The sequence below is a fragment of the Mandrillus leucophaeus genome, unplaced genomic scaffold (genome assembly GCF_000951045.1).
Source record: "Mandrillus leucophaeus isolate KB7577 unplaced genomic scaffold, Mleu.le_1.0 Scaffold49, whole genome shotgun sequence".
NCBI classification, from domain to species: domain Eukaryota; kingdom Metazoa; phylum Chordata; class Mammalia; order Primates; family Cercopithecidae; genus Mandrillus; species Mandrillus leucophaeus.
Window position 1 is genome coordinate 3691779 of NW_012105253.1, and position 13870 is coordinate 3705648.

Here is a 13870-nt window from a genome sequence, read left to right on the forward strand (position 1 = left end):
TCTCAGCCTCCCAAGTGGCTAGGACTACAGGCACACACCACCATGCCCAGCTCCACTCTGCTAGAGTGTAAATACTAAGTGTTACCTCATGGAGGTTATAGTCTAGCTGGAAAGACAAATAACCAAGCACCTATAATAAGAGCCAAAATATGTAGATTGCTTGCTGTGTGCCAGCAATGCGCTAAGCACTCTGTCCTTGTTGAGTTCTTACCACCCCCTCCATTCATTCCTTAGACATTCCCTGTGTAGTAGGAATGTATCTAGGGCTTACGCACTGGCAGGCCAAGGCTCTGCTTTGATAGACATTCTAGAAAGGGACACGGAGGTATGTCCGTGACTAATGAGACTTCAAGCAGTGATGAGTGGTGGGCAGGAAACCAAGCAGGGGACAGTGAGGGGCGGGATGGGGAGAGGGGGCTTGTTCTGATCACGTTATTCACCCCATTGAAGGAGGGACCCCCCTCTGCCCGAAATAGTACAAGATGGCTGAACACATTACCCCGACACTGGACAGACGGGCTTGACAGCTGTTTTTAGTCACTCGTCCTCAGAGCTCAGGGGAGAACACCGCATGCCATGTGGGCCACACAGGGCTTGCCCTCGGGAACTATGCTTGGGAGCAAAGTGAACCAGCAGGGCCGGTGGGAGGCAGGCTCTGCAGTGAATGAGGGTGAGGTGACCTTTGGTTTCTGCAGAAGGATGTGATTAGCTTGTTTGAATGATTTCACGGGGTGGCAGGAGTGAAACCATTAGGTTGAGGACTGGGTGGCATGCAGCTGGTTCAGCTGACGGGGAACTAGCTGGGTGGGAAGCCTGCCCTGCTAGCTGGGTGGCATATCTGGTGATGGCAGATCTCGTGGTATCTGAAGAAGCCCCCTCTAAGCAGGCAGCTGGGAAGACTGGGGGCGGGAGGAATGGTTTTCAGGTAGAGGGATCTGAAGGTAAAGGCCTTGTAGTAGGAATGGAGTAGAAGGTGGGGGCTTTCTTTATCCCCTTTGTACAGATAAAGAAATGGAGGCACAGGAAGTAGAAGTAACCTGACCACAGTCCTATAGCCAGGAGGCAGGATTTGAATACAGAAACTGTTCCTCATGCACTCCCATGTCCCCACATCATGGTTCAAAAACCACCTAAATGGGGCACTTAAAAAGCATTTCAACCAGGCCGAGCAGGGCAGGGGTGCATCCTGGAGGAAGTGATGCGTGCACAGAACGGTAGGAGGCTGGCCAGGGAGCAGGTGAAGGGAGGTGGGGCGGGGTGGGGCCTCCCGAAGGCAGCGGAGGATTGAAGCTGGGACCATGAGCACTCGTCCAGCTGGTGTCAGATCCCACTGGATGTGCAGATGGCAAGTGCTGTTGGGCGTGCGGTGGCTGTACGGTTCCTGGACAGGGAGTGCTTGGAATTGTTAAGACTCAAGTAGGTAGAATGGATGCAGTGGCTCACGCCTGTAATACCAGCACTTTGGGAGGCTGAGGCGGGAGGATCGTTTGAGCCTAGGAGTTCAAGACCAGTGTGTGCAAAATAGCATTTCATGGCTGTAGTCCCAGCTATTCAGGAGGCTGAGGCGGGAGGATTGCTTGAGCCTAGGAGTTTGAGGCTGTAGTGAGCTATGATCATGTTACTGCACTCTAGCCTTGGACTTCCTGTCTCAGGAAGAAAAAAAAGAAAAAGAAAAAAGACTTGAGCAAGTGGAGAAGAGAGGTGGCTAGTGTAGACGTGGCCAGTTTCCATGGGGAGGTGTGGGGAGGGATGAAGGTGTAAATGGAGGATTAAGGCATATTGTTAAGTAGTCTTGATCACAAGACTAAAGAGTTTTGATTTCATTCTTTAGGCTATAGGCAGCCTTTGAAGATTTTAAAGCTGGAGAGTAACATGAGTAAGATAGTGCTTTTTGTTTGTTGTATTAAAAGAGTGCTTGAGCAATCTGGGTGTTAGATAAATGGAGAGGGGAGAGGCTGGCAGAGACGCTGAGGCTTGGAGCTAGGGTGAGCTGTGGGAATCGGAGGAAGGATTCTGAAGGGGGAATTAGAAAGCTTTGGTGGGTGATCGACTGACTGAAACGAGAGAAGGGACAAATCCGTGATTCCAAGATTCTAGGAATCCGGGAGAATGGAGGCTCTGCTGAAGGGGCAGGAGTTTGTGGAGGGGACCTGGCTCTGCGGCAAGTCGATGAATCCTGGATTTTGTGGTGTCGGTGACACATTGGAGTTTGAAAGTCTAAGCAGGCAATTAGGAAAAAACTGGGGAAGGGTCAGGACCATTTGGAAGGGGGTGATGAATTGAGAAAGCAGAGAGGAGGGAAGCCTAGAGGGCCAGGAGTCATAACATTCGCATTTACAGCAGCAGGAGATGGGAGATTGTCAGAGACTCCCTCTCGGAGGGACTTAGTTCTCTTGACAGCCCTCCTGTGAGATGAATTGGATAAGTATTGGGAAGCTATTAACTCTCTACACATGACGTCCTGAGTCTCAGAGAGATCAAGGGATTGCCCCAAGTTCACTCAGTAAGGGACAGCAGGAGCTGGGACTGTGACCCTTGTGCTGACATCTAGCCCAAGACTCTCCTCCTTACATCTTTGTCGCTTTTTTTTTTTCCCCTCCAGGAACTAAGTGGCTCCTCCATGGCCCCCATCATGACCACAGTGCAATCTAAAACAGCCCCTCCCACATTTAACAGGACCAATAAATTCACAGCTGGCTTCCAGAATATTGTCGATGCCTACGGTGTCGGCAGCTACCGCGAGATAAACCCAGGTAAAGATCTGATTAATTGCACAACTGGGCAGTGTGAAAACTGGGTAAGATGGACCCCTGAGGTGACCCAGGAGGTGAACTTGTTAAAACTGTGAGGCTTGGGGCTAGGGTAGTAGCTGTGGGAATTGGAGGAAGAAGTAGGATAGTAGGGGCAAGCAGTGGGATTCCTAAAATCCTCCTTGGTTTCCTAATACCCTGTGATGTCGTCTATAAATGCCGATTGGTGAAAGACTTGCTCTTTGTCTTCACCTGTGCGCCCTTAAACTGCAGCTTCATCCGGCAGCTGAAGTCGGTGTTCATTTCCTTCACCAATTCAATGAGGGCCAATCTTGGCATCTTCACAGTCCTATAGTTACTGTGTGGGAAAGACACCAGTACATAGAACTTAGAAGACTCGATTCTTGGTGTCCTAAGCTGTGGAATCTTGCTAGCTTGGTTAATAAAATAAAGGGGTAGGCTGGGCGCGGTGGCTCACGCCTGTAATCCCAGCACTTTGGGAGGCCGAGGATGTAGATCGCTCGAGGTTAGGGGTTGGAGACCAGCCTGACCAACATGGCAAAGCCCTGTTTCTACTGAAAATACAAAAATTAGCAGGGCATGGTGACAGGCACCTATAATCGCAGCTACTCAGGAGGCTGAGGCAGGAGAATCGCTTGAACCCTGGAGGCAGAGATTGCAGTGAGCCAAGATGGCGCCACTGCATTCCAGCCTTGGCGACAGAGCAAGATCCTGTCTCAAAAAATAGATAAAATAAAGTCAAAGGATAGACCAGATACCCTTTATCCAAGCAGTGCCTGGTGCTGTTCTTCTCCAGCCTGAGGCCCAGTCTAATTTGTGGCCTGTAAAGCAGGGGCCTCCTGGGTTGAGGGTCCCTGTGAGCAAACTGCTGGTGGTGTGTGGCGCATGTGAATGGTGGAGAAACAGACAAAAGATGGGTGTGGAGAAGAGTACAGAAAGCACCTAGAGAGAGAAAGCTGATCTTATGTTCCGTCAAACTTTGTGATTTTTTTCTATTTTTTCTTTTGTTTTGGCTTTGTGATTTTTGACAAGTCACTCAGCTTCTCTAAGCCTCAGCACATCTGTTAAGTGGAGAATAAGAATGCCTACTCATAGACTGGGCGCAGTGGCTCATGCCCGTAATCCCAACACTTTGGGAGGCTGAGGTGGGAGAACTGCTTGAAACCAGGAGTTTGAGACCAGCCTGGGCAATATAGTGAGACCTTATCTCTACAGAAAGTTTTAAAAATTAGTTAGGCATGGTGGCACGCACCTGTAGTTCCAGCTACTCAAGAGGCTGACGTGGAAGGATCACTTGAGTCCAGGAGGTGGAGGTTTCAGTGAGCCATGATCGTGCCACTGCACTCCAGCCTGGGTGACAGAGTGAGACCCTGTCTCAAAAAAAAAAATTGAAAAAAAGAATGCCTAGAAACAGATGCGCTCATTTATATGGCAGTTAATCATGTGTCAGGGTGGGGATGGTGAGAAAAGAAAACCAGAAAGACTTATGGAAGCCCGCATGAAGATCATGGAGCTGTGGCAGGGAATCTGAGGTGGGGGCCCCGAGGCTGTGCTGAGGCCTCAGGTATTGTGTGTCTCCCCTCCACAGCCCCCTACACCATCATCACTTTCCCCTTCCTGTTCGCTGTGATGTTTGGAGACTGTGGTCACGGAACCGTGATGCTCCTGGCCGCACTTTGGATGGTTCTGAATGAGAGACGCTTGCTCTCCCAGAAGACAGACAATGAGGTGAGTGTCCACTGACCGTCTTGCCCCCATTCATTTTCAGAGTATGAAAACCTGTATGTGGTTTTCACCATAGAAATAACACATTTTTATGAAAAATAAGGGAGAGAAGGAAAGTGAAACAGAGCCAAAATTAACCTACAACTTCTGGCCAAAGGTAATTCCTTTGGATGGTGTGGTGCCGTTCCTTTCAGCATTTTTGGGTTTTTGTTCATGACTTGATAAGGCATCGATTTTTCTTTTTCATTATTTATTTTTTCTAACTCAGGTTTTTTTCTCTGATTATGAAAGAAATACGTAATCATTGTAAACATTAGAAAAATGCAACATCTAGTGACCTAGAGAAAAATCACCAGGAATGCTTTTGGATATCTTTCCAATTTGTTTGTGCTTATCCACCAATTTTTCAAAAATTGGCATCAAGTAGTGCATACTATTTGTAGTGTTTTTACTTAAAATATCGTGAGTATTTGTTCATGGCAGAAACAGCCTGGGACCCGTGTTCTTCTGAACACTGAGAAACCCTGAACATCATTTCCCCGCTCTTAAGTTTCTCCACCTTCGCAGAGTACTGTGAAGGCTTAGACAACTCAAGAGGGTGCGTTGGTTCAAAGTATATCAGCTTGCCAGGGGCAGTGGCTCACACCTATAATCCCACCACTTGGGAGGCCATGGTGGGTGGGTCATTTGAAATCAGGAGTTCGAGGCCAACGTGGTGAAACCCTGTCTCTACTAAAAATACAAAAATTAGCCAGGCATGGTGGTGGGTGCCTGTAGTTCCAGCTACTTGGGAGGCTGAGGCTGGAGAATCGCTTGAACCTGGGATGTGGAGGTTGCAATGAGCCGAGATCGTGCCACTCCACTCCAGCCTGGGTGACAGAGAGGGACTTCATCTAAAAAAAAAAAAAAAAAAAGAATATCTGCAATGTTTTATTACAGGTTGAATTAATTACAGCTAGGTCAGCGATGTCAAGGTTAGAGGACACAATCAACCTGTGACCAATATAGTTTTCTATGTCAAGCTTAAAGATGTAGTTTTGTATGGTAAACATTTTGAGTTTCAGAGTTACATGTCAGCACTTCTTGGAATGATTGACACACATTATTCAGTATTATGAGAAAGCACTTTATTCTTCTCAGCAGACACAGTCAGACAGGGACTCAACTTTACAATGACAAGATGCAAAATGAGTATACATCTGACTTGTCATAAATGTAGCGGCCATGAGAGGCCAGTTCAGTGCTTATTTCCTGGAAGCACCAGAGACACCAGCCACCTGCTTTCAAGTCCCTTCCTAAGCAGATGAGGCCTTGCTTGCACTTCAGTTTATTTTCTAATGCAGGTGCAATGGAATAATCTGAGGCATGCATATATATATATATATATTTTTTTTAATTTTTAAATTTTTTTTTTTTGAGACAGAGTCTTGCTCTGTCACCCAAGCTGGAGTGCAGTGGTGCAATCTTGGCTCACTGCAGCCTCCACCTCCTGGGTTCAAGTGATTTTCCTGCCTCAGCGTCCCAAGTAGCTGGGATTACAGGCATGCACCACCATGCCCGGCTAATTTTTGCCTATATGGTTTTTGTTTAACGATAACAAATACCAGCCTAGGACTTTTTGGTGCACCTATATGTTCTAAAAACCATGATGTGTGTGCTCTTCCTGTCGGGATGATTGATGTCTGCCATGGTCATGTGGCCCCCCTAAAGGGTGCCGGCACCGGTGATGCTGGAGACATCCTGTAGAACACTTCCTCCGGGGTCTGCTTCAGAGCCCACTGACGATCATCCTCTCTGTGTCTCTGAGGCCAGATTTGGAACACCTTCTTCCACGGGCGCTATCTGATCCTACTCATGGGCATCTTCTCCATCTACACGGGTTTGATCTACAATGACTGCTTCTCCAAGTCCCTGAACATCTTCGGCTCTTCTTGGAGTGTCCAACCCATGTTCAGAAACGGCACATGGAAGTGAGTTGATGGAGAGAGATGGCGCAGTCGCTGGCCATCCGGGTGGCCTCAGTGACTGTTTTCTTGGTTGGGGGAGTCTACACCTAGCTCTACTCAGAGGTGCACTTGAAAATTCAAAACAAATAGGCCAGGCACAGTAGCTCATGCCTGTAATCCCAGCACTCTGGGAGGCTGAGGCGGGCGGATCACCTGAGCTCAGGAGTTCGAGACAAGCCTGGCCGACATGGTGAAACCTGGTCTCCACTGAAAATACAAAAATTAGCCAGGTGTGATGGTGGGCGCCTGGAATCCCAGCTACTCAGGAGGCTGAGGCAGGAGAATTGCTTGAGCCTGGGAGGCGGAGGTGCAGTGAGCCGAGATTGCACCACTGCACTCCAGCCTGGGTGACAGAGTGAGACTCCATCTCCAAAAAAAAAAGAAAAAGAAAAAGAAAAAATAATTAGCCAGATGAGTTGGCATGCCTGTAGTCCTCGCTACTTGGGAGGCTGAGGCAGGAAGATGAATTGGGCCAAGGAGGTCAAGGCTGCATGAGCTACAATCACACCATTGCACTCCAGCCTGGGCAACACAGCAAGATGCTGTCTCAAACAAAAGCAAATGAGAGGCTGGGCATGCTGACTCACGCCTGCAATCCCAACACTTTGGGAGTCCAAGGTGGGAGGATCACTTGAGGTCAGGAGTTCGAGACCAGCCTGGCCAACATGGTGAAACTCTATCTCTACTAAAAATACAAAAATTAGCTGGGCATGGTGGCATGTGCCTATAATCCCAGCTACTTGGGAGGCCAAGGCACAAGAATTGCTTGAATCCAGGAGGTGGAGGTTGCAGTGAGCCAAGATTGCACCATTGCGCTCCAGCCTGGGCAACAGAGCGAGACTCTATGTCAAAAAAAAAAAAAAAGCAAATGAGGAAAGGGTTAGTTTTGCAGTGCTGTCTCCCTGTGTTTGTCCTCTGGCTGACAGAGTTGGGGATAGGGGTCACCTGGTAAGGAGCTGTGGGGACTGTAGAATAGAGAGACCTGGAAAGTCTCTAAATCCACACAGTCCACCCTTCCCCTGTGCATTCCACAGTGAGTTTATGCAGTTAATCAGACAAGCAGTCTTCAGAATGGAAACACAACCTTTCAGGAATGGAGACTTTTATGGGGAGAAAGATTTTAGAGTTTGAGAGGTGGGTCAATTTAATGAACTAGGGGAGGACAGGGGACTCTGGAGGATAGGGGACTGTGAAGTGAACAAATAGAAATTGTGACAGCCTCATGATTTTCGGGGGGATCTTAGGCTACGTGCATCACGTACCTGAGATTTCCACAGCAGCATGAGGGTTAGTTTGTAAAACATATCAGTGGTGACATTTCCTAACATCTGTCTCTGCCCGGCTTCTTTGGGTCAGCTTAAGATTTCTCTGTCTCATCCTGGAACTTCCCTTTGAACAAATGAGAAAAGAGGACCAAAGTGAAGGCTGAGATAGGTAAACGTGTTCACAATCTCTTTTCCCATTCTTCCTCTCCCGAGGAAGGGACTTCATGGGTTTTACTGGCTCAGCAAAATCTGTAGTGAACATCATAAATGGGGGACAGAATGAACAATCAATTTCATCCAAGAGTTTTTCAGTTAGAAAAGATTCAATCCTGGGTTTCTTTTTCTTTCTTTCTGTTTTGTTTGTTTGTTTGTTTGTTTGTTTGTTTTGAGGTGGAGTCTTGCTCTGTCACGCAGGCTAGAGTGCAGTGGCGCAATCTCAGCTCACTGAAACCTCCATCTCCCAGGCTCAAGCAATTCTCCTGCCTCAGCCTCCTGAGTAGCTGGGACTACAGGCACACGCCACCATGACTGACTAATTTTTGTATTTTTAGTAGAGACGGGGTTTCACCACGTTGCCAGGATGGTCTTGATCTCCTGACCTCGTGATCCACCTGCCTTGGCCTCCCAAAGTGCTAGGATTACAGTCATGAGCAACCACGCCTGGCCCAATCCTGGGTTTCTTTTGACAAAGCTTTCCTGAGGGCATTCAAGGGGCTTAATGTGGGCACAGAGAGGCTCCAGGAGACTGTAGGAATCTTTAGTGTGGGGGCATGGAGACTCTAATGCAGTCACTTCTTGTTTCTCTGCTAGGCCTACGTTCCCTGACATAGAGATGGGATTCCCCACCTTAAATAAATGTAGAAAAATTAAAATATAGAAAAATGAAGGATAAAACATTTTCCAGAATGACATACAGACAGCTGTGTCTGTGATTTTTTTTTTTTTGCTTTGCAATTAGTATTCTAAAGAGATGCCCAAAAGAACAAAACTTTCATAAATTTAAAAACAAATTAGGTTGAGCACGGTGGCTCACACCTGTGATCTCAGAACTTTGGGAGGCCAAAGTGGGAGGATCGCTTGAACCCAGGAGTTCAAGACCAGCCTGGGCAATACGGGGAGACCCTGCCTCTACATAAAATGAAAAATAAAAAAAATTAGCTGGGCACAGTGGCACATGCCTGTGGTTCCAGCTACTCGGGAGGCTGAGACAGGAACATCATCCGAGCCTGGGAGGTTGAGGCTGCAATGAACCATGATGGCACTGCTGCACTCCAGCCTGGGCAATAGAGCAAGACCCCATCACAAACAAACAAACAAACACATTCATTCATACACTTAGTTCTGCTCTGTAGATTTAAACTCGTAAGTATAGAGATGAGTTTTATTTTTATTTATTTTTTATTTTGAGATGGAGTCTCGTTCTGTGGCCCAAGCTGCAGTGCAGTGGCGCAATCTTGGCTCACTGTAACCTCTGCCTCCCGGGTTCTAGCGATTCTCCCATCTCAGCGTCCCAAGTAGCTGGGATTACAGGTGTGCGCCACCATGCCCAGCTAATTTTTGTATTTTGAGTAGAGATGGGGTTTCACCATGTTGGCCAGGCTAGTCTTGAATTCCTGACCTCAGGTGATCCGCCCGCCTCGCCCTCCCAAAGTGCAGGGATTACAGGCATGAGCCAGCGCTCCTGGCTGAGATGAGTTTTGAAACTTGTTCAATCTGCGTAATTTCACCAGACTACCAACATGAAATTCCATTTCCCATGGAGTATGATTGTGAAAGGCCCAAGTTAACTGTCTTGTTACCACGCTGCAGATATGGGTATGAATGCTGTTCTCGTATGCACCTGCAAATATCTTCTTCCCCAATTCAAGACTCTTTGGTCTTGAATTGGAGCAATGCTCAGCCGTATGTGAAGGATCAGGAGTATAAGGCAGAACCTCATTATCACTGTGGTGGAAGAAAAAGACAGCTGAAGTACACAGTAAGCTGATTCTGGTCACCAGCTGCGACATGGTTCCTTGATGGACCTGCTTCCTTGATGGTTGAAAGACCACCGAAAACATTCCTGCAGTCATTGGAGTTGGGCGTATTGACTCAACGAAGGAAATGGTGCCTCACTGAGAAAACCATCTCTATTAAGAGGGTATTAGAAAGGGCTTAGGGGATTTAGCCTTTGTTAGGATGCAGGGATGTTGGATCATTTTTGTGGTTTGGACTATATCCTTCTTTTTGCCTGTATCGGGGTATGATTGTGGAATGATCTTGTTTTTAATCACTCTTAGCGGCCAGGTGGCCTTGCCTGATGTTGCTGTCCTTTGAAATTGTTTATGCTCAGCAGGATACACGATGGCTTAGCTGTGGGTGCCAGGCCAGTTCCCTCCTGTCAGGGGTGACTTTTCCCTTTGTGAACACACAAACACTTCTCTGCTATGGAAAGCCAGCCATGTGCACTGAGTCATGCCATTAGGATGGGGGTCATGTCTGGGTGAGTGAGTCACGATCAGCTGCTGCCGTTGTATATTGAGGGCCAGGACAGTAGGCCAGGCTTCCCGATTTCCTCAGCTGCTACCTAAGGCCCCCAGCACCTCACTGCAGAAGGGAAGGGAGCGTATTTCTGGACAGCCTGTCAAGACTGTGTGCTGTCTGTTCTTCATCATTTCATTATTTTTAAATTAAATTAAATTTAATTTATTTTATTTTTTGTAGATGGAGTCTTGCTGTGTTGCCCAGGCTGGAGTGCAGTGGTGCGATCTTGGCTCACTGCAACCTCCGCCTTCTGGTTTCAAGTAATTCTCCTGCCACAGCCTCCTGAGTAGATGGGATTACAAGTATGTGCCATTGTGTCCGACTAATTTTTGTATTTTTAGTAGAGAAGGGATTTTACCATGTTGGCTACGCTGCTCTCGAACTCCTGACCTCAAGTGATCCACCCACCTCAGCCTCCCAAAGTGCTGGGGTTATAAGCATGAGCCACCATGCCAGGCCTGTTCCTCTTCATTGCAAATGCTCATTCCTTGAACCCTTCCACAGATGCAGATTCTTAAAAAAAATTAGCTCAACTTTCTCACCCCCTTAAGGCTTGCAGAGACAGTGAGTAAGAAATTTCTGGGCCAGGTGTGGTGGCTCACGCCTAATCCCAGCACTTTGGGAGGCCAAGGCGTGCAGATCACTTGAGGTCAGGGGTTCGAGACCAGCCTAACCAACATGGTGAAACCCCATCTTTACTAAAAATACAAAAAATAGTTGGGCATGGTGGCACATGCCTGTAATCCCAGCTACTTGGGAGGCTGAAGCAGGCGGATTGCTTGAACCTGGGGTCGGGCTGTGGGGGGAGGCAGAGGTTGCAGTGAGCCGAGATCATGCCATTGCACTCCAGCCTGGGCAACAAGAGTGAAACTCTGTCTAAAAAAAAAAAAAAAAAAAAAAAGAAAGAAAGAAAAAAGAAATTTTTTTCCCCATTGACATGCATGCTTCTGGGTGAAAAGGGGATACAGGTTTAAAGACATTCAATGGGCTACGTGTTTTTAGAGGTAAGTTTCCTAGCAGTTGAGGTGTGTATGTAAAAAACCAACCCATCCTTCAGAAGCAGCCCCAGTGTTCCCTGGGGAGACTTCCCAAGCATATCCCTGGGCTAGAGTTTCTTTCCTGCATTCTCCCAGCATCCCTGCCTTCTACTTCGTTTCTAATGTGTGTACAACCCCTGATTTCCCTTCCTTTTCCTTCCTTTTCCCTTTCCCTTTCCCCTTCTCTCCCCTCTCCCCCTTCCCCTTTTTTTTCCCTTTCAACAGAGTCTCACTCTGTTGTCCAGGCTGGAGTGCAGTGGTGCAGTCATGGCTCACTGCAGCCTTGACCTCCCAGGCTCAAGTGATCCTCCCTCTTCAGCCTCCCAAGTAGCTGGAACTAAAGGCATGTGCCACCACAACCAGCTGGTCTCAAACTCCTGGGCTTAAGGGATCCTCCCGCCTCAGCCTCCCAAAGTGCTGGGTTTATGAATGTAAGCCACTGCTCTCGGCCCTGATTTTCTTTACTTTAGCACATCAGGCTGAGATCTCTTCGGAAACTCAGATTGTAGCTTCAGTGCTTAGGACAATACTGATGCGGAGTAGATATTGAATCAACCGAATTGATGAGTTGCACCAATAGTCGGGCTTTGGTGGGCAAGTTCGTGACTGGTGGTACTATAGCATTTTTTTCTGCTCCGGTTGATCATTGTTTGTTTTTCTCCCTTTCTCCCTCTAAAGTACTCATGTAATGGAGGAAAATCCGTATCTGCAGCTGGACCCAGCCATACCAGGAGTGTATTTTGGAAATCCATACCCATTTGGGATTGATCCGGTAATGATGTCTTCTTGGGTTAAATATTTATTATGTGAACTGTCTTGTGGAGGAGACCTCTGGATAGAGAAGAAAAGGCCAACAAAGCCTGTCAAATCAACAAACTTGTGTTGAGATGAAATAATTTCTGCTGATGTTTTTGTGACACGTAGAGCCAGATTCAAGTAAATGTTCTATCTACACCTTCTCCCCAGCCCCATTTTCCATATAGTTCCCCAAACATCTGCCTCTTTCTCCATCAGTCACATCCCTGGTGCTTAATAATTGCTTCTTTAAAAGGCACTTGGTTGCCTGGGGAGAATGCATATTACATAAGCTATTTAGCATCCTAATCAAGTTTAAGTTCCCTGCTTTGTATTTTCTCGCAGTGGGAAACATTTCCCTTTTTTCTAAAAAAGTGTGGATTTGTTTTTATGTTTGCTTTGTTTTACTGCATAGAATTGACACTTTTTTTTAAAAGGTATTTGCTTCATTTTATTTGTTATATCTATCCTAGTCAGCTCGATTTGAGCTAAGCAAAACAATACTTCCTCGCAGCCTGTAGATATAAAGTGGTTTTAAGGAGATATGACACATGCCCATTCATGTAAAGCTGTTTATTTTTATTGGCCCAGTGCATGCTGCCACCAGGTGGCGGCCTTATGCTCCAAATGAAAACTGAACCTGGCAAATGCTGTCCATGTTTCTTCTAAGCTCTTTCTTTATGGGAGAGAACGTGAGACCTCAGTTTTTGTTGCTGACAGTTAGAAGTAAATAGTACTAGCCCTAAAATTGGTTCTCCAGTCTCTCCTGGCTTACAGGTCACCTCCTCTTAAGTTTTCCTGGGTCATCCTGCTATCTCCCGCCTCCCTGCCCTTATAAAAACAGAAAGTTTGCCCAGGATTTGTTTATACTTGCCACCCAGGGACACTTGCATTTTTATCAAAAGTGGTAAAGTCCTTGAAGGCTGGTTTATAAGTTGCAAAGCGCTAAAAACTAGTTTGAATTTTTGTGGCCTGCAAGACATTGTCCTTGGTCAAAGGAATTTCATGTTTAGTAAGCAGGTGGAGAGGGAATCTAGACGGGGATGATCTTAGGGTCTGGTTGACCTTCCTTTGTTTGGAATCTCATTGCTCCGATAGTCTCACCTCTCCCCTCCACAGCCCACAGTTAATTCATCAGCAAATCCTGCCTGTCCATTGCTGCTCCTCAGACAGAGTGGAGCTACAGTATTTCACATTGCAGAACTGCATGATCCTGAGTTTCTACTCTGCATGCAATTTTGTCATCTGCCCACAAGTTAGAAAAGAAAGAAAATATGTCAGGGTGAAAGAGAATGTGGGATTTTGAAAATAATGAAATCTGTTCCTAGTAACATTTAGAATTTTGAAAATTTCTGGTCTTTCTATCCTAAAATAATACATATACCTATAGGATTTTAAAAATCTATACCACACAAAATATTATATAAAGAAAAGCAGGAGTTGGCCAGGTGTGGTGGCTCATGCCTATAATCCTAGCCCTTTGGGAGGTTGAGGCGGGTGGATCACTTGAAGTCAGGAGTTCGAGACCAGCCTGGCCAACATGGTGAAACCTTGTCTCCTCTAAAAATACAGAAATTAACTGGGCACGTTGGTACATGCCAGTAGTCCCAGCTACTTGGGAGGCTGAGGCAGGAGAATTGTTTTAACCTGGGAGGTGGAGGTTGCAGTGAGCTGAGATCATGCCACTGCACTCCAGCCTAGGCAACCAGAGTGAGAGCCCATCTCAAAAAAAAAAAAAAAAGTAAAAA

General features: G+C 46.8%; 1 protein-coding gene across 1 annotated transcript in view; it reads left to right on the top strand.

Moving 5' to 3' along the window:
- The window catches only part of ATP6V0A4 (ATPase, H+ transporting, lysosomal V0 subunit a4), a 64378-nt gene that overhangs the window by 23093 nt on the left and 27415 nt on the right, over nt 1-13870 (top strand). The window contains exons 11-14 of the mRNA XM_011995506.1: nt 2603-2753; nt 4360-4499; nt 6309-6466; nt 12006-12099. Of these exons, the coding sequence (XP_011850896.1) occupies nt 2603-2753; nt 4360-4499; nt 6309-6466; nt 12006-12099 (543 nt within the window). The remainder of the gene's footprint in view (nt 1-2602; nt 2754-4359; nt 4500-6308; nt 6467-12005; nt 12100-13870) is intronic.